Raw genomic sequence first — 27431 nt, forward strand, 5'->3', positions numbered from 1 at the left:
AATTCTAGTTCTAAAAAATATTGAGACTGCACAGCTATTGTCATTGTTATTGTTGTGTCTTTAAGGTTGAAAAAGTGACAGTATATTCTCATTAAAAATTTGTATAAAAAGCTACATCGTAAGAGAACAAGCAATGATCTTCTAAGTGCAGTCGATATATTCAACATATTCAATACATTATATAACTTTCCAGCATATTAAATTAGAGTCTCAGGTAGCATTTAGATTAGGTTATGAGTAGCCTTAAGTTGTCAACAAAAATAACCTTCACAGTGACTCATCAATAAATGAGTTTTGTTTAATCATATACATGTGCACTTTGTGACCCTTCTAGAATATGGCATGAATGAATAGGTGAATAGAAGTTTATATAGCGTGTGATGATTTCCCAGAAATGACGTCCTGCCAATGAATGACTGAGCACACCTCCAAAGGACATGTTGCGGCAGATGGTATCACTGAACGACTGGAAGGACAAATCAAGAAATTATGTCATTTTAGACTATCTTCTTAACACATATGTCTTATAATGTGATTAAATTTGGTTTCCTGTTGTTTTTCTTATCATAATTAATATATTGCTGTCAGTATTGTCCTTAGCTAAGTCTATTTCAAATCCTTTTGTGTGGTATTCTCACTAATCCAGTTGTTAATTCTCCCTATATTAATCTCTTTTATATTCAGACCGAAATTTCCCTTAAGGGAAAATGTTGTGAATAACAAACCTCTATCATTATCAAATGTTAATATTAAATACTAAGTACTACAGTAAACTAACACTTAGCCCCAGGCAAATGAACCCCGCTGTAGTTTGAAACATAAACCCAGCGCCATTTAAGAACAACAAATAGATTTCAGATGTTCTATGCAATACTTACAAATGGTAGTGATTTTTGGTAACTGAAACATGGCGTTGGTGTGTGTGTGCGCACGCACGCGCTGTGGTGTGATGGGCATCACAGATACTTGCCACAAACAGTTAAATATTATGCCTAGTTGCTCAAGAAGCCCCTGTGTGGACTTGCAGCAGCGAGCAGTGTGCGTGTAAAGCTGCTCTGACAGAATGTCTGCACCGCGTGTGAGGCACGTGTGTCCTCCGGGACACTGCACCTCATTGTTCACAGCTTTACAAGCTGTGTACCGTGTGGCAGGCGAGGAGCAGCTTTTCACACCGAGCCCATTGAGGCGCTGCTGTTTCTTGAGGTGTGGGGCCGAGTCATGATCATTTATTAGATAGCGCTTCACACCATACTCAGGCCAAGTGCAGTAAACAGCAGCGTCGTGCAGTTTAACGGCACGACCACGAACAGTTGAACGTTGGCCTTCTCGGGATTTGAATTTATAACGTTTGTTACCTGCCGACGTCACGTGAGCGGTGAGCGTTTGGCTCACTGAGCCTTCTTGTCAGTGTAATAAGTGGGCGCTTTAGCTGTCCATCAGTCATCGTTAGGCACCAGGCTAGACAGAGTGTTAGTCGTGGCTTGACAGCTTGATTTAGGCGGGCCAGTTCTTCCCATAAACATGCAGAGTTAACGAGCGACTGTGAGAAAGGCAGCTGAATCCCGCTTTTACTTAAGCAACACCTCGCATTTTCGAACACTTTTGATCACTTTCAAAGTGTTTTTAAGCATTCACCTGCTGCCCTTAACGTTTTTGAAAATTAAGTCCTAATAGTCAGTTTCTAGAATTTTAAAAGCTAGTTCGCTATTTTTTAAGTGAAACCTTCCTACATCCAAGGACATTTGTACCAGAGCCTTAGACCGGAGGTTGTTCATAATCCACACAATCACCCACACAACATTGTTTTTATTGTTCATCTCTTTATTAATAAGCATTGGAAAAAACAAGTCACGCTTTTAACAGGATGCTTGCCGGTCTCTTGGCTTTGCCAATGCTTCTTTCCATTGGCATTGCAAAAAAGAAAGAAACAATCTAAAATGGCTGCAACTGCGTCATGATGGATGCCCGCGCCTGTCTCATGATGCAGTGACGACCATCTTGGCATGATATTTTTCGTAGGGTAAAGTGAGGTTTACACAGCCAAGCATGCATCCAGGTTTTGATAAGTTGTAGACAGATTCTGAGGCTTTGGGTGTGCTGTCCAAAATCTCTTAGCGGTTGGCCAATGGCAGAAAGGAGATGTCTTTCTCAGATCTCATGAATCCTAGGAATCACCCATAGAAATTAAAAGTTATATGTGAGAGTGTTAAGTGAGGGGACACCACATGCAATTCTAAGAGGGCTTCTGGATGAGTCACTTTGTATAAATTAATTAAAGGAAACAGGTACTAAACTCCAGCACTGTATTGTATTGTAATTGCATTTATATAGTGCTAACTACCCAATGAAGCGTTGAAGAACATAGAATCTCCCCCTTAAGGAAAAGAGCATCTCTGTAGGGCTTGATAATCTAAGGTGTCAAAGGCTGTGGACAGGTCTGGGAGTACAAGAGGCAGGAATCTTTTAAGTGCATTATTGACTTTTTGCGTTGTTAATGTTTCGCTCCTACAATGAGGAATGAACCCGCACTACATGATTTGAAGTAGCTGGTGGCAGCGTATGTGTTCTTGGAGATGAATTGTAACTGCGGAAGGTTGGGAATAGAACATTATTTGCAAAGGAGATGTGAGTCTATATGTGGTTTCTTATGGAGGGGAATGATCTGTTGAGTGTTTAGCACAGAGGGAACAGGTGGCAGTCGGGAAAGAGTAGTTGAGCGTGAGCCTTAGGAGTCATGGTTTGATGTTGATACTATGTCATCTTCAGAGGTGGTCACTTTGAGAAAGTTGATGGTGTTGGTGAAGGATTCAATGGTCAGGAGAGGGAGGGAATATGAAAACATGGAGCAATCATGGGAAAGAAATATTCGACTGTGTCTATCAGAAAGGAAGTATCCATTCACATTTTAAGAAGTGAATATTGATACTTTTTGGAGAAGGAGCTTTTGGTTTGATAGTTCAAATGCACAAGCCTCTTCATGGTGTGCTGATCTAAGGCACGTTCAGTGTCTGTGTAGTGCTAAAGCCTGTTGGTATGCCATCATTCACATCCGTGAATCTAGAAGTAAACAGCCTGCCTGCTCATTATAGTATTAACTTCTCACAAGGCGGTGTCCAGTTCCAATGGCAACCTGTACTGTCATGTAGATAGAAAACAAACTTCATCAGGTGGGTGGTGTTTGGCCAAATGTTAAGGGATTAAGTCTACTTTTTCCACAGGAAAAATGTCTATACTTCTGGACTGTTAGCTTTTTTTTAGTTCAACATTAGCAAGACCTTTTTAGGTCGAGGACTACCGGTCTGCCGAAAGGCAGAACCGGAAGTCGGAGATTTAATGACTTGGAGAAGAGGGGCTTGAACCCGCCCCTCTTCTCCCCTGTTCTCCATTGGCTGGCCTCGTAAATGCTGGCCAGCCACTGGAGAAGAGGTCAGTCATTCCAAACAGGCCCCGTCCTTTTCGGATCGGGGGGCGTGTTTTTTGCGAGAAGTCTCAGGGAGGAGACAACAGCAAAACACGCCCCCGAATCCGAAAAGGACGCATTTCTGCTCTGCCTCGGACTCACCAGCCACCACTCAAGTGAGCTCGTCCTGTCTTAGAAATGAGCCTCCGTCCCACACGTCATCGGTGCGGCCGCCTGGGAGCAGGGAAGATAGCTGTGAGTTTAATGAGACCAATTTAGATAAGGTCTTTTCACTCCTCAGAATGCTCGGCCTCAGGCGTCTCTCTGGCAGCCTCGCGTGTCAGGAAGAGTCACTCAGCTGCAGCCGGGGAAGTTTGAGTGAACTATTTACATCCCGACTGCTTTGAAGAGACCGACCTGCAAACGAGACCTTTTCGTCTCAAAGATAGAATATCGCACCCCCTTCCTGCAGACATCGCCCGACCCCCAGCCCATGTCACCTGAGCGCCCGCAGGCACCGCAGCTGACAGGACGTGCAACCTATCTACTGGCCTCAGGAGGATGAAAGGCTTAGTGTATGCAGACTGGGCCTCGAACCTCCATCGAAGGACACTAGTGGCTCCCTGAATCCTCTCCCCCTTCGGGTCAGAGCCACCACAGCCTCGCCCCCCACCACTACCCCCAAGCGACCGTCCGCTCCCCAGCCACTCACGCAAACCCCCTCCTACCTCCCCCCCCCCACATCATCATCCCTCCTCAGACAAGCCCTCCCGTGCGCCACCCTAGGCCCCGTGGCCTCGTAGCCACTGGCGACGAGCTGTACACAGTTAATTTGCATCGGATGGATGCAAGGCCGGGGAAGAAATACTGGTCCTGCACCCGCCATCCCCATCCGAGGAACCAGCGGGTCCCCGAATCCACTCCGCATGCAAAGCAAAGCTAGCCCGGCCTTCAACCCGAGGGCGGAGCACCGACAACCCTGCCCCCATTGTCCCACCGGCCTATCGCCCAATTGTGCCAGCCACTAGGCGACGACTCCCCTCCCCCCCCCCCACTCGATGGCACTGCATCCTCGCTCCCTCTTGCACCCCATCGCGCTGTGCCACGGGTATCCCGGTGTCAAAGACGCAGCAAAACACCAGCTTGGGCAACAAAAAACGTTATTCCTTGCACCAGTTGAATTACGGCGGCACCCTACTTGCAACCACTATATTCAAGCCAAAAGCGCTTCAACTGCGCCCCCCCATCAAGGCGCCACCGTGCTCTGCACAGCATGACGGGAGGCCGACCTTCCTGTAGCTCCGCCGGATATCGAACAACTTGCCCAGGACCACCGGATACCAGTCCACACCAAAAAATCCGCACCTTGTCCAACTGGCCCAAAGTTGACAGTTTTTGCCCACACCGCCCGTCGCTTCCCCCTGGGATCCCGATCTTGCCTACTATTGCCTGCTTAATAGCATTCCGATCCTCGTTTCGCAACCTCCACAGTGAGCCTCCAGCCCTCCGAGAAACAGTCTCCCTTCCCACTCGTCACCCCTGCAACCAACCTTCCTGCACCCCTTCGCGTGCCATGTGACTTTCACACATTACCCACTTATGGAAATTTGTGCCGACATTCCGGCCATCCTACATTAAATCTTCTGTACTGCTTCTCATCCTTCACAGCTAGTGACATGTTAGTAGGCCGATCCCATCCCGGTAAAAACATCCATCCTCTCTGAATTGTGCTTAAATTGCCGCTAAGCCCTTTCCCAGTATTTGCTCATACATGACTTGCTTGAGAACGCCCATCCCAAACACTTCAAAGCGACCCGATCGTGCGCCCCCTCCCCATCACGCCTCATTTCGGACATTCTCAGGCAGTACTCTGACTTTCAATTCCCCAAACTCATAATGCCTCCCCTCTTCCTTTCACCCAACTATCCCATACCGCCTAATCCCCAGAACAACACCCTTGTCCCTCTCGCGTCGCCTTGCTTTCATTTTCGAATTCTGCCCGCTCCTCCGGCGATCTTCTCCGCGCCCGAATTTCATTCCGGCTTTTAATTTTTTGTAGTTATTAAGAGGTCAAAGCAATGACAATGCCAGTCATTGCGTGCATTTTTAACACCGCACCAACCCTAGATCGGCAATTAAGCAGCTCCCGCTGACCTCTGCAAACCTTCCTTTGTCACCAACCTTCACAAATGTGCTTCGAGGAGGAAATACACCCTTGGGTGGGGACCTCGCTAGATGAGCCACTGTGCGCTCTCCGGCCAATAATTGGTGAAAGGTGAGTTAGACGAATACATTAATACCCAGAAATATCCTGTAACGAATTCCCTTAACACTTTATTAATGCCCCATAACGTTCTTGTCGTTTATTAACCATTTCAGTTGTAATATTAATACCCCGCCAGCTGCCCCACACATCTCTCCCACCCTCTCCCCTGGGCAACGGCACCTCATCCCTCCCAAGGCCCACTGTTCCCTGAACCCCCCCCCCCCTCCCTCACCTCACACTCTGTAGCAGCAGCACCTCTCTTCTTCTCCTTACAAATTTCCCAGGAGAAAGAGGGCCTTGTGCCCGGTGCCCACCTTTAAATACCCCTGCCTCCCTCACACATTCCTACCCTAGATTTACGGCTGATCTGGGCCAGCCCTACTACCAGCCCTATCTTATGGTGTTCCTGCTTCCTTCTCTCCCCTCCCTTATCTCTACCCAATCCGGTCCTTGGTGTTCGGGCTCTGCTCCCGGGGTGGCCTCCACTGAGGCCCCCGGTCCCGCCACTATCCCCCTCCCTCTGGGGAGTGGGGGGCCGAACCAAGGGGCATTGAAGAGACCGACCTGCAAACGAGACCTTTTCGTCTCAAAGATAGAATATCGCACCCCCTTCCTGCAGTCATCTTCACTAGGTGACGTTGGTGTTTTACTGTGGCTCTCTGGCCCAATCAAAAGACGCCGATCTATTCCGAGAATACATTTTGTAAGAACTGAAACACTTTCCGTGCCCATGCCATACAGGACCGCCCCACCGTCAGTCTGTCCGTTTGTCTGTCTGTCTATCTATCTATGTACTAAATGCACACACCGCTTAGAACTCTGTGTCTTTGATTCCCAACTTCTCTCTGTTTACCTTCCTTTAACTGTCTGTCGGTCTCGTTTTTCTCCTCCTTCTCTCTCTGCCTCTCTTTCCTTATGTAGCCCCCTCTCGATTTCTTCGACTCTGTCTTTTTCTATCTCTCTATCACTTTCTCCATGTAAGGCTGTCTCTCTCTCTTCTTGCTCACTTTTTCTCCCCCGTCGTCTCTTTTTTTTTTAACATTGCTTAATACTGTTTAGTTACTTTTGTAAAAGGGAAACTGTCATCTAACCCTTACCTTAAATATTCCGTACCCCAAAAACATCCAATGGGTTGCTCACATCTTCCTCGAAGTATCCGCATCTAAAGAATGGATACCAGTCCTTAATTTACCTAACTGCTGTCTGTGTGTAGCATTACATTGAGTGCGTCTAAACATAAAAAAAAAAGTTAGCATGTAAAATACCAACATGACGTGTTCCTTTCTGTATCAATCCCATTCTTAAGGAAACGTTGAATGAAGTGAAATGGGAAGCGCCCGTGGGCGCCACATATATTCCAAACATAAGTTAGGAAATCTGTTATATAAGTTTGCACTGGTGGAAACAAACGCCGTCAGTCGGAGTTCCCTTCTGATCTGCCCACCCCTTCTTTCCCCAGAGCCAACGGAAAACAAGCATTTACAATGCAACGGTCTCGGCATTGTTAAAGTTAGAGCTATTGGCATTGCTCATGACAATGCCGTTTCTTTAAATGTTTTAAAATCAAAAACATAAACAAAAATAATGTCATGAGCAATGCCAATAGCTCTAATTTTACCAATGCCGAGACCATTGCATTGTAAATGCTTGTTTCTTTTACTAACGTTTTATGTGTAATATACTTACTGGGGCTTTCAGCTAACTGTTTTCCCCTACAGTACTTTTATTGTGTCATTCACATTTTTCGTTAGGCCTACTACAGCAAACAGCCATGGGAAGTGGGTCGGCCGCATTAAACCATTAGTTAACCTCACTGGGAGTGACAGCATTCTGCCCTTTCACATTGATCACAATCTAGGATGACCAAGCATCCTGCATTTGCCAGGACATGTCAGTAAGTTTAACTCGTCCCAGTTTCCAGAGAGAGCTGAGTGAACAGAGAGGGAAGCACGCTTTCATGTGTTCCATTGCAAAGTAACTTAGTAGCCCTTGTGTGTAAATGTTGCATTGTGTCAGTGTGGTGTATTTTCTATGTTGATGACTGCCACCAAATTCGTCATTCTGTGTACCAGAGTCAATGCAGATGATACTCCTGCTTCTGTTTTTGTGGAATGTTACAGATGTTGTTTTTCAAAATGTGGTCACCCTAGCACATCCACACACAAAGTAGTTCCCTGCATTGCCATGGACTTCTGTGGGAATGTGTGTGAAGGGCAAGTCTTCTTAGCGATGGGTTCAATACTTTCTTGGTTAGAAGACAGTGCCTTTGACCACCAGCAGGAGCCTTAGCCTCCAGGTTTGAACAGGAATCCAGACAATTCTTAGGAAATTGAATGACAGTGGAAGGGAAAAAACAGCAAGTAAGTAAAAACCTTGCAACTGGCTCGAGCCAATAAACAAGACAAGAGGCTAAGGAGGAAGGGTGCAGGAACACGCAGAGGAAGGATTCTAGACAGGCTAAGCGAGCAAGCAATACACCAACAAGCACAATTGCTACCTTCCGTATCCCAGTTCAGTATAATTTTATACTGACATTCAGGAAGCGAACCAAGAAGAAAAAAACTGGTAGGATTTCCCTCCATGATGCCTTAGGAATGCTTCCTTAACCCAGAAGGAAAAACATGACTGTATCTCAAAAAGGGAAAACCTGATTTAAAATCTAATTAAATAATAAAATAATCATCAAAAGAGAGGATTAATGCTCTGCTACCTGCAGTGGTACAGCGATGCTGCAGTTACTTAATCCCAAATCCTTTCCATGCATGTGATGTTACCGGGATGTCCTGTGCAAGAAAAAGACAAACCTTGCCCCAGAATTCAGTGTGCAGCTCTCAGCTAATGACACAAGCCACACACAGGATGAAGATACACAAATGCTCCAAAATGCAGTGCATGTTCCACCACTGTGGCATTCTCTACCAAGGAGCAGACCACGTGTCTGCCCATAGTAGTGCATAGCGACAGGTAGTTACACATCCCATACCACTCTGCCCCCATTAGGAGCTCCAGGTTTATTGGTGTACCTCCTGAAAAAGTACTTGATTAAAAGTGAGATATGAACAGCTTTAGCGGTTTCCCAAGAATGGTCACTGGGATAATAACGTTTCCAGTCCATGAGGTATTGAAGTTTCCCCTTCATATATCTGCAATCAGAGATTTCTTGGCTGCCATATTGAGGTTGACAAGTCACAGGAACAGGTGGTGGTGGTTCCCTGTTCCTTGTTACATCTGGCCATTTAATGTATGATTTTGAAAAAGTCATAGGGAATGAGGGGTGAATCTTCAAGGAAGGAAGTTGTAGCATCCTCCTCAGCCCGGGAACATGGAAATGACTTTGCCACAGATGGAGCTCTTGACTGTATGTCTTTATTCCTGAGCATACAATCACACTCACGGACCGCTGATTATGGCATAACAGTTAATAACCACACCTTATTACCTCCCAGCAAGTTATGTACTTCCTCTGTTGAGTCTGTCCAGAATCGCAAGGGTCCTAGTGCACATTGTCTCATGTCACTACATATCCCCCCATGTTAAATAAAAAGTACAAACAACAGTTACATTATATCTTTTGATAAGTGGTTGAGGCTCTCACACTAGTTGGCCAGATCGAGTGGCAATTAAGTGGTTGAGATGCACTCTGTTCATACATCAATGGTACAGGTTCTGATGCTTGAGCTGTAACTGCCAGGCGGAACTGCCTCATTTGTAAGTGCAGTAACAGATGATCGCAGAGGTAGGTGCTTAAAGTGAAACCAGTCCCGTATGATGGACTGTCAGTGAAAATGGGCCGTCACGTTTCCTTTGCACGTCACATCTCTTAGAGGATCGACAGCAAACGGAGTGTTTTCTGCTTGACCAAAAAAAAGCCACCATCATTGAAGACTATTTCCTGGGCTCTCTGATGTTGATTGGCATACGTCTTCATTTTGCACTTTCGAGAAGTGTCGGTGACATAAAGATTATCAGCACTCAAGAAGCGGTCTACTGTCCATTGTGGCACTTTGGTTCCGATGGCTCTCCCAAATAGCAAGGTGGTGGGACATTCACCTGTTGTGGAGTGAGGAGTTGAACAATAAGCACGGATGGCTTGACACAGGGCTTGCTTTAATTCTATCCCCTCCATTGAAGCTCGCTGAATTCCCCTGTTAAGTGTACCTATGAATCATTCCACAACACCATTTGCTTCGGATCACAGGGGTCTACTTTTTTGATGCTTGATATTTATTTTGACTAGAAACACTCTGAATTCTTTGAAGTTGAACTGCAGACCATTATCAGATTTGAGAATGGTGGGTATACTGCACACTGCAAAGATGTTATCCAGCCGCTTAATGACCTTGTCATGGGTTGTTAATGATAACTCCTGTACCAAAGGGAAACGTGAATACTCATCAATGACTACTAAGAGACGATGTCAGTTTCCTAGGGGCCCAAAGAAATCAACTGCAACTCTTTCTCAAGCCTGTGTCAGAAGGACATACATTGTGAATGGATGTTGCGTCATTTTGGGGGGAAAGCAGTTCCAAAGATGGCACTCCTTTAGAAGCAACGGCCTGTGCAGGAAAGAGCAGTGGGGCGGGAGCTATTGGACACTAAAACTGCAAAATAACCGCAGCACCATGGGAGAAAACTCCCATAGCAAGGGGGTCATTGCCTTTTTTATTTTAAAAAACAAAATCCTGATTTGTTATTTTGTTTTTGAAAATAACAAAAAAGTGGAAAGTTTGATACACGGAGCTGTCCGTCAAAGTTTCAATGCATTTACAGAGACTGTCATGACGGTGCTTCCTAAAAATGCAAGAGATGTCCGCTGGGCCAGCAGGCATCTCTAAATTTGGCAGGCAGATTACTTTCGCAATGGCGGGAGTATATATACATGCTCTGCCTGCCTAAGTCTACTGCAATTTACCAGTTATAGTTTAGTGAACTAACTATAGCTTGTTCTGCCGTCATGCACTGCTTATGACCTCATATAGTACATCACTGATGACATGTTAAATGGCATCATCGTTGACATCACTGACAATATCTCAAGTGATGTCCTTAATTACATCATCTATGCCACTGATTTTCACTAACTCCATAAACCATTGCACCATTTAATAAAAGAGATAGAGTTACTGTGTGTGCACATGCAAGTTCATAGAATGGAAATAGTGCAAGCCATGGAGGTAATTGTGGTTGTGCATGTTGACAGTTATATTGCGCGCTGTTTACAAACCAGTTAAGTTTTGGGTGAAAGCAGTACTCCATGTTAAATACAGTAAAGGCTGAGCGCACCTGATGTAGATTGCAGCAGCATGTTTCAGAGAAAAATATAGGTTAAAGCCAAAGACTAATGCAAAAATTCTGTGAAAAAAGCCAACGTTTCTGTTGACAATAGATCATCCAAACGTGGGTGTCTGAGTAAGTGTTCATGTTAAATAGATGTAGTACAGTGGTATGGGCAAATTCTATCTACCACGGGTGTTTATAACCTGTGGATGTTTATTTCTAGACTTTTACTGAAGATTTTGAGGCATTGCGGATTGTGGAATAATGTAGAATGCAGGAGTTACCCACTTAGAGGTGGTTTAATTCACACTGAGGTTATAAGCATGGCTCTAAGGTTGCATGCCATTGTGTGTATGTCTGGAATATGTGTAGTGTACTTTGCCACACTACAGAAGGTTGTCAATAGAGCCTGGCAGAAGGTGTGTTATCAGTAGTAAAGGTATGCCTGTCAATCTTCTGACTTAAAATTGCGAGTCATGTGAAGTCTCTAAGAAGGTGAATCTGTTAAGTTGATCAGAGTATGAAATTGGTTGGATAAATACCAGTAAAGAGTGGCTTGTATTCATTATCACTTGATTTGTAAAAGAAAAGTGGGGAGAGGTGTAGCTTGTTGAATTACTTCAAGCCCGCTAACCCAACAGGACGTTGTTACAATGACTGCATGATGTCATCTGTGATGTCCTCAATCATGTCATTTAAGATAACATTAGTGATGTCATGTATAATGTCATTTAACATGTCATGAGTGATGTTATATTTGAGAGCATAAGCAGTGCATGGGAGTACAACGTTATAGTTAGTTCACTAATTTATAACTGTCACATTTATGTGATTTTGCGTTTTTTAAATGTTAGTTCTTCTCTCACTTCAACACCTAACTATAATGTCAAACAAAGTAAGCATTGGCAAAGCCAAAAGGTCAGCAGCCAATGCCAGAACCATTCGTTTTGCCAATTCTTGTTACATTTCATGTGAGCTCTGGGTTCCTAAACTCTGAATAGAGGGAGGAGTGGCAAGTAAGTTCATGTTCAGATGCAGGAACTACAGATGGAGCTGTTGCTCCTTCTCTTTGAGACACTATCCTTTAAATGGGAATGGGTGGGTGATTTCAGAGGCAGATTTGAGGTGGATACCTGTGGTAAGAAGACATGATTATTACAGAAGTTAAAATAAGAACACTGGTGTAGCTAGAAAACAGGCTGCTCATGGCATTTTGGAAAGGTTATTGCTGGATATTTCAAATTCTGCAGATTTTTGTTTTACCTTTTGATCAAAAATATAAATAACCAGCCACTGCTGGCAAATTATTACATTTGCATTGAGATTAATAATTATCCACGGACTATTGCAATATTGATGTAAAAGTAATTTAAAGCACAATATTTCCCTGCCCAGAGCCACAGTACTATCTAAGTAATTCATGAAATGGATGTAACTTTGTTGGAAGAACACGCTCCAGCCAGATATAGGAGAGGGGATGGAAGAAGAGCTAATGGTGCCGTACGGCAGTGGTTAACTACTGATGGCAAGAGTAAATATCTCCTCCCTGAAGCCACCAAAAATAAAAGAGGTACATGGCTTTCTGAGGGGATGGATCGTCAAAACATATTAGATTGATTGGAGCTGAGAGGTGATAATGAATATCTGTCATGTCCAATCAGAAGGTTGATTACGAGTTATGCACAGTTGACGCCACAGACGAAAACCTGCCTCACTTTTATTTGAAAACAGATATCTTTTGTGTGCTATTGCTGTCACTCACAGAAGTATGTTTTTGCTGAAATTAGTGTCACAGTAAAAAATATGCCTAGTTTTTTGTTAATGATCCGGCCTATTTTTCTTTCCGATAGAAAATGTCCCAGAGGATTTGCGTGAACCTTTCTACAGTGATCAGTATGAGCAGGAGCACATCAAGCCCCCTGTCGTCAACTTGCTGCTGTCCGCGGAGCTCTACTGCCGGGCCGGGAGTCTGATTCTGAAGAGCGACACTGCCAAGCCGCTTCTAGGGCACGATGCCGTCATCCAGGCCTTGGCACAGAAGGGTCTCTATGTCACTGATCAGGAGAAGCTGGTGACGGAGCGAGATCTGCACAAGAAACCCATCCAGATGGTGAGCTTTTACATTTTGAGTTCATCTTGCTGTAGGTTTCAGTTGACCAGTTAAATTCATGTTACATTACTTAGGTGTTTACATTGTTACCTTTCAAATTCCATTGTTCAAGTCGGTGTAAAGTTTGCATTGTTTCAGTTGAAATTCCAATGCTACCCTTGGTTTGAGTTTACATTGTCTAAATTAGATTTCCAATGTTAATCTAGGTTTGAGTTTTCAATAAAAGAAATTATTGTCACAAAAAGATATTTAAAATATGCTCAGGATATAAATAAAAACGTCACAGCCTTGTTTTTTTTAAAGCATATCCTCTAGGATTGTTGTAACGTAGGGATTCGATTTCAAAGAGCTAATGACTCTGGAGCATTTTAAAATTTGTCGTTTGATTCAACCAATGTGGGCACCCTGGACTAGTTTTCTACATCATGCTCTTTAATAGCATTAAGATGGCTTATCTTTCTTTTCAGAAAACGTGTTGGTAAACTTTCCATTTATCAGGAAGTGGGGTGCATACTCTGTGGCTTTAAATCATTTTGATTGCTGTTGATTTTTTGGAAATAAAAAGGGTGTTATTGATTTAAATAGCTATACATTAACCGATTTGGTGCATTGTGTAACATATGGCCAGGAGGTCTAGCTCTGTGCACATTTTCTGGATAACTACTGACCTTGTAAATGAGCACCTCGTTGATTCACTGCATGCAAGTTTTTCATATGTGGCTATCCTGAAAATCAAAAATGGAGTGAACACTTCTAGACCTACACTGAAGGTCATGACCCATAATGTTAACTAAGGCATTATCCCTGCATATTTATTATTGTGTTTTTTAAAATGTTTGTTATTAATTTAAGATGCAAAAATGGTATCATTCAGTGGCATGTACTCCTGTCTACCTCTCTTTCCTAGTCATTTCCACCCATATGAATGAAAGCTCAATGAACACAAACCATCTGAACATCTGTATACTGATATCAGAAAGCTCACCTGACCATCTGTTTATCACAGACACATGAATAAGTGACAATGCAGCATCTTTCATTCACAAAGCTGTACTCCCAGGTGTCTAGATAGTTTTCAGCAATCATGAAACTAAGACGCCTGGAGAAGGTCTAACCATTGCTTGTAATGTATCCACTGCAGCCAGACATATCCAAGACTACTGCCCTAGAATGTGACTCTCTGCTTGTCGAACGCTGTCCCTCTCAAACTTTCACACCAACATTTTTCTTGATGTAAAGACTGTCTGAACTCAATCTGGCATTGACTAACCCCTTCTTGGACTTTGATTCTGAGATCATAATCTGTGTGTATTGAAATGCCTTCTCCCTAAGTTTCAGTCTATTAGTTTTCACCAAATGGTTTATAGGCATACTCAAGCAGCTGGGCATGAAGTCAATGCAATATTTGCATCTCGTTCTTATAGCATCCTCACAGTATTTGGGAACTATGCTGTTGATTGGACTGATCATCATGTAATTCACTTTAACTTCTCCATCCTATTTCCACTAATGATTATTACCCTCTCAAATAGTTAGTAAATGTTGCACCTTGCAAGAAACTTGACCTACTTTCCTTAATTTCTTTACTCACACCCTCCCGACTCACCAGCCCCACAGCAGCAGTTCCACACTTTTACTCTTGAGCTGACAAATGTCTTTAACAACGTTTTCCGTGTATGAAAGCTCTCTAGCTGACAGAAGAAAACAATCAAACAAGGAGATCATTGAATGACACCGGTAGACTTTCAAACAACAATAACAAATTTGCACTCTCAACGCCATTCTGCAATTCAGAAGAGCTACTAACGAAAAGGCAAAAAAATTCCACTACACCCACTAGATTTCAGAAGTCGATGACTGATCAAGAGACCTATATAAAATTATATCTGAATGCTAAATGCACTGACTGGAAACTGATCTCCTCGCAAGAGCTTTGTGTTTCCCTGGTAGAGTATCCTAAACAAACTGAATAAATACCTCAGAAGAAAACACAGGATGACAAATGAACCCGAGTTTAGACTGAAAAAACTGGCCTGTGAACAGTTATCCTCCTTCAAACTCTTGTGATGCTACAAAAGCCTGTTGTTGAACAGGATCACCAGAAGGTTTAAGTCAAGCTTATATATTCAAGAATATCCTCCTCAGTGGACTGCCATCCATCCTGGCCATAGCCATCTTCAGCCGCTTCTTGACAACAAGAATTTCCCATTCTAAAAAGGCCAGGCCTTGAGCCCACAAATCCTTCTAAAGGCTTTCCAGTGAGCAATGGCCAGTTCATGGGCAGACGTATTGAAAGATCCACCTTTGGGCAAATGTCTGCACTCATAGAAGAAAATATCCCTTTTTAGGTCTCGCCTGACCCAGCGCATGCGCTGGTCTGGCGAGACTTATTGAGAGGGCTCCAAAAAGTGCTACCAGGCCAGCCTAGAGCTACAGTGCATGTGCGCGGGCGCGCGCGCCGCGCTTTACCGCGATTACTTTCACTTTCGCGGCCGCTTTGATGCTTGATCGTGATCGCGATCACGATCACTTTCACTTTCGCGCTTTGCATAGCCAATAGGTCTCGCTTTTGGGACCTTATAAGTGTTTAGTTATGCAACTGTTGCATGGCTAAACACTTATAAGGTCCCAAAGGCGAGACCTATTGGCTATGCCAATGCTTGTTTGGACTTCCAAACCGAACTGAGCACTGGCCTGGCCATGAAAACAGCCTTTATTGCCAAATAGGATGATATTTAGACTACAGTTGATTCAAATACAGTAGTGGTTTTAATCTTTTCTGCACCTTTGATGCTGTCAATCATTGCACTGTTACTCACCACTCAGGTCAACATCATTCACCTCCACAGACGGTGTCCGTCAAGGCTTCACCATTCCCCTGCCTCTTCAGTGTTTAATTTAGAACCCCGCCTGACCACATTTCCTTTAGTCTCCGCATCCCTAACTCAGCCAATGACAGAAAAATCATACTTAAGCTTGAAATTCCATCAAACCGTAACTCCGGCACAAAAGAAAAATGCCTCCAAGAGATCAAACTCTGGGTGCTATTGAACCATCGCAAGTTGAGCACATCAAAAAGTGAGATACACATATCTAAATATGCATTGGCAATGCCAATAGGTCTAGCTTTAAAGTAATGTAGTATGGCAATGTGAAGCATTGCACATGGATTGCATGGGAATGCATATGTATTTGTGTGGAAGGAAATAACTGTAAAATAATATTGGCTTAGGTTAAATAGTCAATGACAGTTGCACCGGTAAGCCAGACTTAAGCATCCATGTAGATTGATGACTGCCCTCTTCCCAGCTGTGCTGCTGCAGAGAAAAACACCACAAGTTATCTAATCTTTACAATGTTATGTGTGTGCCCCTTGAAAGTTCAAGATCAGGCAGCTGGATAAATAAAATGACCATAGCTGTGTGGAGGGCAAGCACTTTTTTGTGGAAGTACACAACTTCTGTCCAATCAAAACATGTACACCTGGCTACCAACACGTGGGTGGAGCCAAAGCCCCTATCTAGTGATGCTCACATAATTGTTTGGCAATAGTTCCGCTGTCAAGCCAGACCATAAAAATTGACTAAACACCAACATTCAACAACCTGGCCACAACAACCAGCCTCACCGCCAGTAGACTCTGTTGAAGTGAATAACATAGGTGATCAGTTTCTATCTTTTCCTAGTATCTCACTCAAAATGTCCATGCTATAATTGCTGTGTAGCTTTCCCGCCTTTGCGATATCAGTGGTCTTTGCCTTGGGCCCTGCTAGTGCTACTGAGCAGGTTCCAGAGAATTATGAACGTGTCTGCCGGAAAGCTGCTCTATCTTGCCATTTGGCTCACAGTTCACCAGCCCTAAGACCCTTACAGTGGCTTCTGGTGGATAGATGTGCCACCTTTAAAGTAATGTGCATCACACATACCCCAGTCCTCATGCAACATGAATTTTACACATATCATAGAACAATACCACTGCACTCTAGTTAGGCGCCTCGTTTGATTCGCCTTTCATTCAAATAGACATGAACTAGTGGAACCTCCTGCACTGCTCAAACTGCTAAACACTGGAGCTTGATGTTTGCATGAAAAGGACAAGTTAACATCACACAAAATTTCCGAGAGCCTTAAAAACGTGGCTCTTTGCATAATTACATGATTCAGACAGAAGGGGCGGGAACCTGCATGAGCCGCTGCATCAGTTGTGACGCTGCGTGCAGCATGCCATGCAAAAGTACACCTTGTTCCAAGCCCATCTTTGAAGCTTACTTTACCCAAGACCACCACATAAGACAAGCTACAGCCCACATAATTCCATCCATACACTGGGAAAGGGTGTCAGTAATCATATTCTAATGTTGTGGCCTCGCCACTTTTAGTAGATGCTACAATGCAATACAATTCACTACATTGGCTTCTGGTGCATTGATCATCGATTCCACATAGTATTTATAGATTACTGGAAATTGAACATTTTACTGTGCATTTATATATTCATAAATTCAAAAGACCACAGCAGGCTACACCAGGAATGCCACATTTAGATCCAGCAGTTCCATGATGGATTTTCATAATATCCACATTAGGTAGACTTATAGATAATGAATCGAAGTACAGATCATTTGCTTAAGCAGTCTGTATCCCTAAATTGTGACATAGATCTTACCTCCAGTATCTGTGTTGGACATCCCGGCCCCGGCTGTGTCCCTTTGCTGTTACAGCATGTTTGCTGCCACAATAAATGACAACAAAATTACATAAACATATGACTGTCCTAGCTTTGCATCCATTCAGATGCTTAATTTGTGCTGGTGTTTACCAGGCTCGCCTCTGGCACTTGTTTTTTAACACTCACACATTTATATGACATTCCATCAAACGGCTGCGCTGTCCATCTATTTTTTAATTAGCAGTGTAGTTAATAATTGAATGTATATTAAAAAAACAATAACTCCAGCGCACCTAGGTCATTCTTGCGGCTATAGGAGATCCAGAATATTCCAAATTGATACATCTGTCTGTTGATATAATTAATCAGGGTAAATTCATAAACTCAGCTTTGGGTGTATTTAATTTGATAGAGGCCCTTGACATCCAGGGTTAGAGAGTTATGATGTTCATGAGTTTGATGGGTAGCAGGTAGGTTTAGTACTGACACTTTCCAGAGCTGGCAGGGACAGTGGATGGTTTAAACTCCATTGGCCTACTGAGGCATATATTGGACCAAGGCACTAATTTTGTTCAGAAATTTAGCATTGATTCCATGGACGTTATATAATCCTGCCTGTGTGTTATACCAAGTTCATTGTGTTGCTGTGGTATTCTATGCAGCAGTAGTGGAAAGATACTTTGGTTTGCCTTTCCTTACATCTATCAAATTAAAATCTAACTATTTGACAATGCCCACGAAAAAAATGTGAGGTATATATATTATAACAAGTGTCAATGTTAGTCTAAATTCATTCTTTGTCATTAAAATCATATAAGAGTAACAACCACAGAACCTGACATTGATATTAAGAAAAAATAACTCCTCTTTATGCGAGCGCAAGCGTAAACTGTTTCACCATAAAACTTTAAGAGCTCATCGGATTCTACTAAAATGCATAAGATGTGCAATTTTTTAATTACATTTTAATTTTGTTAAATTTGGAAATGCATCTGCAAAAGTGAGATACACAATCTGGAGTAACAGCACACAATTAAACGCAGGAACAATCAGAAATCAGCTTCACAGAGAGACCATCATGAAAAAAATAGGAGAGAAAAGTTACTGTCTGAGTAGAAGACAGAAGTGCAAGAAACAAGAAAAGGGACAGAAAGAGGGACTGTTTCAGGGTCCTGTTTACTGTTTGAACTTGTAAGGCACAAAACTGGTTGCACTTGTAAGGCAAGTTTACTAGGATAAATCAGAGGGTTTGTGGTGCTTTCTATTTACAGAAGAGCTGTAAATCCATTTACCTCTGTGTAGTTGTATACCATCACTGCTTACCAATCATGTAGAAGTAAGTAGCGCACAAGGAGTTGACATTGGCAGCATTTAGGTGTGGTTTTCCGTGTGAGTTCATGAACTCCCCTCCGATCCTAGTCGTTTCCTCTCTGGACATAGTCATGGATATGAGCTCCTCCAATGAGATGAGGTAAAGCACCTTCAAGGTTGGAAGGGGATCGACGGAGCAACAGTACACGTGGTGGTGGTGTTGGAGAAAAGGTTTTCCACTGGTGAAAATATTTCCCAATGGAGAAAAAAGGCCGTACATAGCAGCTGTCTTTCCCATATGCAGAATAGTACGCTGCACTCAGTTCCACGCTGGGGAAATTGCAGTGCTCAAAAGATATTCACTCAGTTTATGAATAAGGGAAAATATCACTAATTTGCACACATGTGCACAAGTACTTTTTTTTATTGCACCTTTTATGGTTCCATTTGTGAATTGTGCCCCTGATGTTTGTTGATCACCGAAAGACCAGGATCTACTAGGTGAAGCTGAGAACTGGAACACATTGCGGAATAAACTAGGTCAGGGTAAAATGTTCGCTATGCCTTGTAATATTGCATAGTTTCAGTCATTTCGTGTTACACTTGTTGCACGAAATACCTGAAATTACGCCAGATCGCATAGTGAGGTCTCTGTTTGAGAAAAAAATCCTAATGCAGGACCATGGGAACAATACGAACGCTCAAAACACAAGCGGATGCTGTTCGCGTTAGATGCTATTTAACGCTATTTTTGTGGTGCAAAATGCATCTTTAAGGACACACTTCACACTAAAATGCCTGATTTGGGATGTCATGTATAGCGGAGTGATACCCTTGACCCGCTTATTTCTGATGTAACAGGTCTTGAAGATGATGTGGATTGCAATGGTGGCCAAAGAGAATATGTGCCTTTCTTTCAAAATATCAGAGACATTTTAGTGAGGTGTGCTGAAGCATTAATGAGCCTCCTTAAATAGGGAAGCAGGGATTATGGAATGAATGACTTCACTCTACGGACAAGGGGCAGTTCATGCATGCTAGGCTATATTAGGGTTGTGTGCGTTGTGTGTTTTGAAGTTGAGGTTGCTGACTAGATAGAAGCCAAGGCACTTACCACTGCTGATCCATTCCATCCACCCATCTTGGGACATAGTGTTACTTGTTGATATCATTAATCAGGCTAAACTCATGAACTCAGCCTTGGGTGGATTTAATTTGATAGAGGCCCTTGACATGCAGGGTTAGAGTTATGCAGCACTTCATATTGGTGATGTTGTGATCCAGAGTGATCCTTAGGCCGAGCTGTATGCCATCTGCATATTGGAGGAGGGTCACATCCGTATCCCCAAGTGGTACCGTAAGGCCTTTCATTGAATGAAAGTTGCCGGTGAATGAACGGAACCTTGGAGGATGCTGCTTGTCATCAGGGTGGACGGCAATCAGGATGAGAACATCTAGACTAGCCGTTCTCCAATCCTCAAGTATAATCCAAACCAATCACTGTCAGCTGGTGCATTTAAAACCCACTGTGTGTGGCCTGATGTTCTGCCAGGTATAGGTGTACACAATGTTGGAAACTGCGGAGATGTCGAGTAGGATTGTCTGTGAACTGCAGGGCATTGTCGGCAGCATGGTTGTATTTTCCTTCTTTAGAGGAACTGCACACTCTAAATTATGCATTTTCTATGCATCAGCAATGTCAAACTGGACTGGTAGGTCTGTGAAAGGGCATTGCATTTATCAGGGAGATTGTTAGCAACTGTTTCCACTATGATTTTTCTGAGTGAGGAATGTTAGGCTTGCAACTGGTAGATAATGGTCAAAGTCATGGAGCCCAAGTTGAGTTTTGAAGACTGGCAGGATCTGTGCAGGCAGGAGGGTACATAAGAAGGTCTGTAAGGTTGGGATACGTTGACGGGAAACATTGATGATGGTCAGGGTTGTCGTGAGCAAAGCTCCTTCTGTTTTCCTTATGACTAATAATTTTGCTTTTGTAAGATACGGCTTTTAAGTAACTACAATACGAGTGCTAGGTTTTCTGTGGAGAGGGCATCGAACAGCTTCCATTTGGGTGTGTTGCATGATGAGGCTGATGTGTGGATGTCAGCAGGTGTGGTGCTATGTATGTGTTGTTGAATCTTTTCAATGTTGTATTGCGCTTGCTGGTCCCACTGAGGGATTCAATCAGCGTTTGATGCCAATGAAGAGATCCCTAATTTTGTTAGAGGGCTTTATGATGTATTTTTTAGAAAGCAGCATTTATTTGAGTGATGTGCTTCCTTCAAACAATGCAGTGACATTTTAGGACGGAGAGGTCTTGTACTTGCTATGTGCATTTCCGTTAGCACTTCTGATATCTAATGTACCACTTCCTACTGATGAGTTTCTAGCTATGCAAAGAGGCAAATGGTTTGGTTTTGAAAGGAATAATATTTTATGTAGGCTTGTTTCAGTTAAAAAATGTATTCAATTAAAAAAAATATAGCCATAAAATAAAACATTTTACAGTAAAGAAGTTTTAAAAAAGAATCGAGTTTCGTCAGTTCATAACAGAATTTTAATAAAAGAACAAACTAAAAATCAGACATCATCCCCATTTAGCAACTGTAATTAACATAAAGGACTACATTGAATAAAGTTATACTGTTTCAGCAAAGGAATTAAAACGCATTTAGAATAAATACAGTAAAATGTACAAATGAAAACAAAATGCTGAACTGTCTGATCGGAATGACCGTCAGGACAAACACAAATCTTAAAGCGGTCATATCGGCCCAAAGGAAGCATATTTGGAAATGTATAACCCAGGTCAGGAAACAAGTTAAAAGTGCCCTGCCCCAGTGCACAACCATTCTGAGTAAGTAGGGTTAAATTCCCAGACTTGTTTGTATTACAGTATAAGACCTAACAGAGGGTCTAGGCAGTTCTTCACATTCCCTATCCATCTGTACGTCTTTTATGCTTTACATTGAATCTATCCAACTTACAAATTTTAACTGGCTCTGTTAAAAGATTAGTTCCCTCCAGAGACTCTAGGGCTCTCGTAACATATAGAAGAGAACCACAGTTACACCCAGGGTCTGGCCCGGGGAGGGAACTAGAGGCGTTAGGGCACTAGAAATCGGTCAGCCTCCAACCAAAGCTATGAACCACAGAAAGGACCGTTTCTAGTTGTATATAAGAGATGCCCAAACTAGTGGGGGCAAATCACAAAAATTGACGGACTGGCATCACACACCACCAGGTGTCATGCTTCATCATCTGCCAGTCCTCGCCCTCTAAAAACCGCGTTTGATAGAGGGCGGGCATACACCTGGAGACAGGGATGCACTTCTAAACTAAGTGGGGGTCCAAACAAAAAAAGGAGTGAGTGAATTTAAAAACCATCATAGTATACCTGAACGATTTTTATTCAATGGGGTTACTATGTGGGATTAAAATATATAAGTGCGGTGAGTGGGGACCTTATCATCCCGTCGCCGCTGTGAATTAGTGATTGTTAAGAGGGGGTCAACATGTTTCTGCCTGTATTGTCCACTTGGGTACGTGGCATTCGTCAGGACCTTAGATATTGGGCTCCAATCTTACCACTGGGGGCGTAGGCCTATAGCCAGCTGCCACCTGTTTAGAGAAACCCTATTGGAAAAACCTATTTGCCCCATGAGAGGGGTAGGGGGTAAGTCCCTGTAGCCACATTAGTTCAAGATGGGGATTAGACCGAACAGAATGCCAAAGTAGAAGCGGAGGAAGTTTGATAAGATCATCTAAGAAGGGGAGGCTCAGCTCCTCATGACAAATAAAGCTAGAGGGAAGAAGACTCAGAAGTTGATGGTGATAACGATTCTCTTCCAATTAAACAAGCCACGCTTTTGCATTACCCCACACTCCAGCACCATACGGTGCAACAGGTGCACATTGTCTATTATAAATTTCTAGCAGTCGGGCGAGTGGCTTACCTCCAATCACAGAGGATACATTAAACAAATCACCCACAGATTGTTGAAGTTTTTGACTCCTGACAGACAAGTTATAACTTCAGGAGTTGAAAGAATCAAAAATGATCCCCAAATAGGGGAACTGGGAAGTCTTCAACAATTTGTTGCCATTGATGTAGAAAACTCCTAGATTGGAACTACATCGAGCACATGCCATTAATTTGGATTTATTAAAATGTGTCTCCAAATCAAGATCCAACATAAAATTTGAAAGCTCTCACTAGGAGCTCCAGACTTTTTGGGGTACGTGACAGTAAGACTGCATCATCTGCATACAAGAAAGTAAGGACAGTATGGATTTAATTAAGGCTGCATCCACATTCATCTAAATACTTATTCAAATTATTGATATAAAGGAGGGACAAAATGTGTGCTAGAACACAACCATGACAAACTCCATGCTCAAGTTTAAATGTGGCTGAGAGCTCGCCATTGAGACCAAAGTACACTCTGGCTTCCAGATCTGAATGTAGGTCGACAAGAAAGCACACCAAGGAATCATCCAGTCCCAGCCCAAGTAGGGTTGACCAAAGTTTTGACCAATTAACTCTGTTGAATGCGCACAATTGATCCATGAAGGCCAGGTGCAAGAGGCACTGCTTAGCTGTTACATATCTTGCTAAAATCAGATGACAATTCAAGCATTGTTCCAGGGTATCTAGACCTTCAAGAAATTCATATTGACAGGGGTTAACGTGTTTGTTCTCCTCGGCCAATGTAGGCTTGTTTCTTTGCTGTTGTGTAGAATGTATTGGTGAGTCCCACTTGGAGTGTCTCAATGTGTGTGGACTTGAAGAGGATCCTAGAAATTATAGGTTATTACATTGGTTGGCAAGGGTCGTATTTGAAGGATCTATTCCTGATCTCTGTTGTTTTTGTTAGCCTTGGGTGGTTGGAGAGTATTAACTTAGGGGGTGGCAGTGTGGGCAGTCAGTTCGAACTACTGTGGAGGGCGGCAGGTAATAACAATCATTGAGATGCAGATGAGATCCAGGTTGTTGCCCTTGCTAAGGGATGGCTGGAAGTTATGGTTTGTAATGTGGTGGTAGTCAGGAGATTGAGGAAGGCAAACTTCCTGAACTTCATTGTTGTCCCTTAGGAGGTTGAAGTCATATAGAAATATGATGTTCTCGGAATGCTAATTTTGTCCATTGTAATAAATAGATGATGTGTAGATGAGATGTAGCAAGACAATAGTGTTCAAGGGAATGTGGCAAGTAAATAATTCTAAGTTACTGGAGGATGTAGGACAACGATAAACAGAGGATGGCTGTGTTTTCTCCTCCAATTTGGTTCAGCCTATCAATATTGTGTATACTGTGGTCTTGAGAGAACAGGATATCATAGACATAGGTGGGTGTCGGTGTGAACTGAGTATCTGTAATAAAAATAGCCAATAGGTGATTAGTGGTAATCAGGTCAGCTACTTGTGCTGCGTGACCGACTGCTGAGTGTAATTTAAGGACCATGACTCATTGGGTGTGTTCTGTGTCTTTATTATAGGTAGTTGGAGTGATTAAAGGGGCTGTTGAGGTTGTAGGGTCATGGTGTGTTAGTGCAGGTTCGGCAGAGTGTAGGTGGATAAGAGATGATTGCAGTGCTGTATGCTAGAGAGGAGAGTATGCACATGTAGGCAGTGTTGAGCAGGTGTTGTGTGGAGTGAGAAGGGGATTCTAGCCATTGGGTCCTCACCAGACTCAAATAGGGGATGCATGTGTCCTCCCATTCTTAGCCGTGCCCTTCTGTGGCGACCTTAGAGAAGCTGGTAGAAGAATAAATCCAAATTGTGTATGGAGCTATATGGTCGTATAAAATGTCATCAAAGTGAAAGTGACTTTTCCAGGAATACTGATCTAAGTTCCCATCACACCCATAAATTGTGCCCTAAGTGTCAGGGCTTCCCATGTGTCTGATGAAATTGCAGCATTTTACTGTTGCATTTTGTTGCTGCAGTGAAAGACCCTGAACTGCACAGGAGCAATGTGAACAAGCACTGGCAAAGCCTACAGATTTCGCCTATGCAAGATCTTTTGGCTTTGTCAATGTTTGCAAAAAAAGAGCTATGACGCAGCCATAGCATTTTTTTTCTCCCTTTAAGCCATGTTGCACAGCAGCCTGTGCTGCTGTGCAACATTTAGAAACAAAGAAACAGCATGGGTGAGGATGGCAAGCATCACAAGGGTGGAGGGTGGGGTGTGAAAGTAAGCACAAACAGCAATGTAGAGTGGGAAATGGGTAAAGAAAACTTGGACTGTAGGGGGTGGATAAGTAACTGCCGAGGTGGCCAGCAGCAGGTGGAGGGCAGGGGTGTCTAAAGAAACCACAGACAGCGGGAAGAAGGCAGGGGTGGGGAAACAAACCACAGACAGAGGGTGGGGCAGAGTTGTGGAGAAATAAAGCCAGGCACAGCATGAGGAGGGCAAGAGGGTGGGGAGCAATGACAGCGGAAGAAGGGCGGGGTAAAGCTACACAAGAGAGCAGTAACATCCAGAGGAGGGAAGGCAGAGAGAGACAGACAGCAGAGACATATATTCTATAAGAGTGTATGGTAAAAAGTGAAAAAAAGTACTTGCAGGAGTGTGGCCGCAGATAGGAAACTGTTCTTGGTCCATGCTCCACAGCCTCAGGTAGAAGCTGAGGCAAGGAGGAGGCCCTGACCAATAAGAAGCAAGGAAACAAGAGTGATATGGGAGCCAACCAATGGTAAGTAATGGTAACTTGTAGGCGGACTCCAAGCCATTTCAACCATATTTTTTGTTTACCAGAGATTTTGTGCAGGCGAAATCTGAAAAGCTATATACGGATCCTTGTATTACATTTTATCAACAGTGTGATAAATCTCTGCACAGAGTTTTCAAATTAAGAATTCGGTTTCAATTAAATGCCATTGTTTTGTGTAAAATTTCTGAATTATTCAAGTGTTGTGGAATCACTGTGATGGCTTATCGATTCTATTGTGACATTTCTGTATTCAGCACATAGCGACTTTTGAGAAAAATACAGGTTAATAAATTAGCTGCAATACAGCTGCAAATATTGCAAGCGTTGCAGAATTGCAACATACGTCGAGCGAAGATTCATGACTTAAATAAAAACAGAAAATGTTGTCGTGCATTAACGTCTCTCTCGGCAGTGCATCCAATTTCGAGCCCTTTGATGAATTCGCTTCTGTGACGAGTTTCAAAGATTACCAGATCTATAGTTTTGTTTGTAGAAATTACATACTGGAGTAAATCCTCACTATACGCTCTCTTGTAATCGTCTGGCAACTCCTACAACCAAATGGAAGATTTTGTCTCGAGTGTCTGTGTTTCTGATTTTAATCAGTGCTGTGCTAAGGGTTTGCAGACGTGGTATCAGAGCCACAAATAGCTCTGGGTGTAATCCTGTGCCTAGATGTGAAATATGCCTCCCAGTAACAGTAGATGAGCGCTAGAAAAGAGGTAGCGTTTGCCTTCGAGGTTTTATGGCATGAGTTGTACGCAAACTATATGAACTGGCTACATTTTGATCACGTCTGGGTTGATTACACTGTGGTACAGTAATTCTTCTGAGTTTGTGTTCTTTGTTAGCGCAGAATTACAGACCACAGATTCAGGCATTTGCTTCTTTTCTGCAGGGGGGAAGTTCAGAGGGATTATTTTTTGCCCTTTTCAATTTCCACCCATTTATATTTCCCCAGGGACTTACTTAGGTGTTAGAATTTCAACTTCTATGTGTAGCTTGCAACCCCTCTAGGTATCTTTGCTTTTTGCTGCCCCTGAAATTATGCTAATGCAACTAGAGAAACGAGTAAGCTTTTATCCTTTGCTAGGTTTCCTTTGCGTTTGTTAATAAACATGGTTTATCAACACGATGCAGCTGCCAGATTTAAATAGTGATTATTAAAGGAGTGTCGGCAAAGCCAATAGGGTTTGCCTTTTCAAGCCTGCACCTACTTTTGTCCATTTGCAAGAGGCATTAAAAGTTTAAAAGTAATAATAAAAATGCCACAGTCTAAAGGTTGCATGCATCTGTTTGCAAAAAAAAAAAAATGACCAATTGCAAGAATACATTGAAAAGAAATCAACATAAAATAGAAGAATAGAAGAAGATACTGGTTCCCACCCATGACAACAGTATGTCAAATGCAGTGCTGTTGTTACAGCAGTGAGGGCATTGGCCATAGGGGGAGCTCAAATAAAAGATGGCTGGAGGTAGAGGGTGGAACAAAGACTGGAACATCACAAGTGTTGGCAAATAGGGAAGGGGTATATTATCTTTCAGATTTAGAAAGGGGAATGTGAGGGCGTTGTAGCTTCTTCCCAGAGCATTCAAATATCCAGAGACAGTCCTATGCTATAACTCATCCTTTGAGTACTTTTGTTAGTTTTGAAGAAGGAAAGCAAATTAAAAGACGAAAA

The 27431-nt window shown here is 42.9% G+C and overlaps 1 protein-coding gene across 5 annotated transcripts in view; it reads left to right on the plus strand.

The window, feature by feature from the left end:
* Positions 1–27431, plus strand: part of CAMSAP2 (calmodulin regulated spectrin associated protein family member 2) — a 523611-nt gene that overhangs the window by 89118 nt on the left and 407062 nt on the right. For all 5 annotated transcript variants that reach the window (XM_085601471.1, XM_085601473.1, XM_085601474.1 and 2 more), the window contains exon 2: positions 12794–13053. In XM_085601471.1, the coding sequence (XP_085457597.1) occupies positions 12794–13053 (260 nt within the window). The remainder of the gene's footprint in view (positions 1–12793; positions 13054–27431) is intronic.

The sequence above is a fragment of the Triturus cristatus genome, chromosome 4_2 (genome assembly GCF_964204655.1).
Source record: "Triturus cristatus chromosome 4_2, aTriCri1.1, whole genome shotgun sequence".
NCBI classification, from domain to species: Eukaryota; Metazoa; Chordata; class Amphibia; order Caudata; family Salamandridae; genus Triturus; species Triturus cristatus.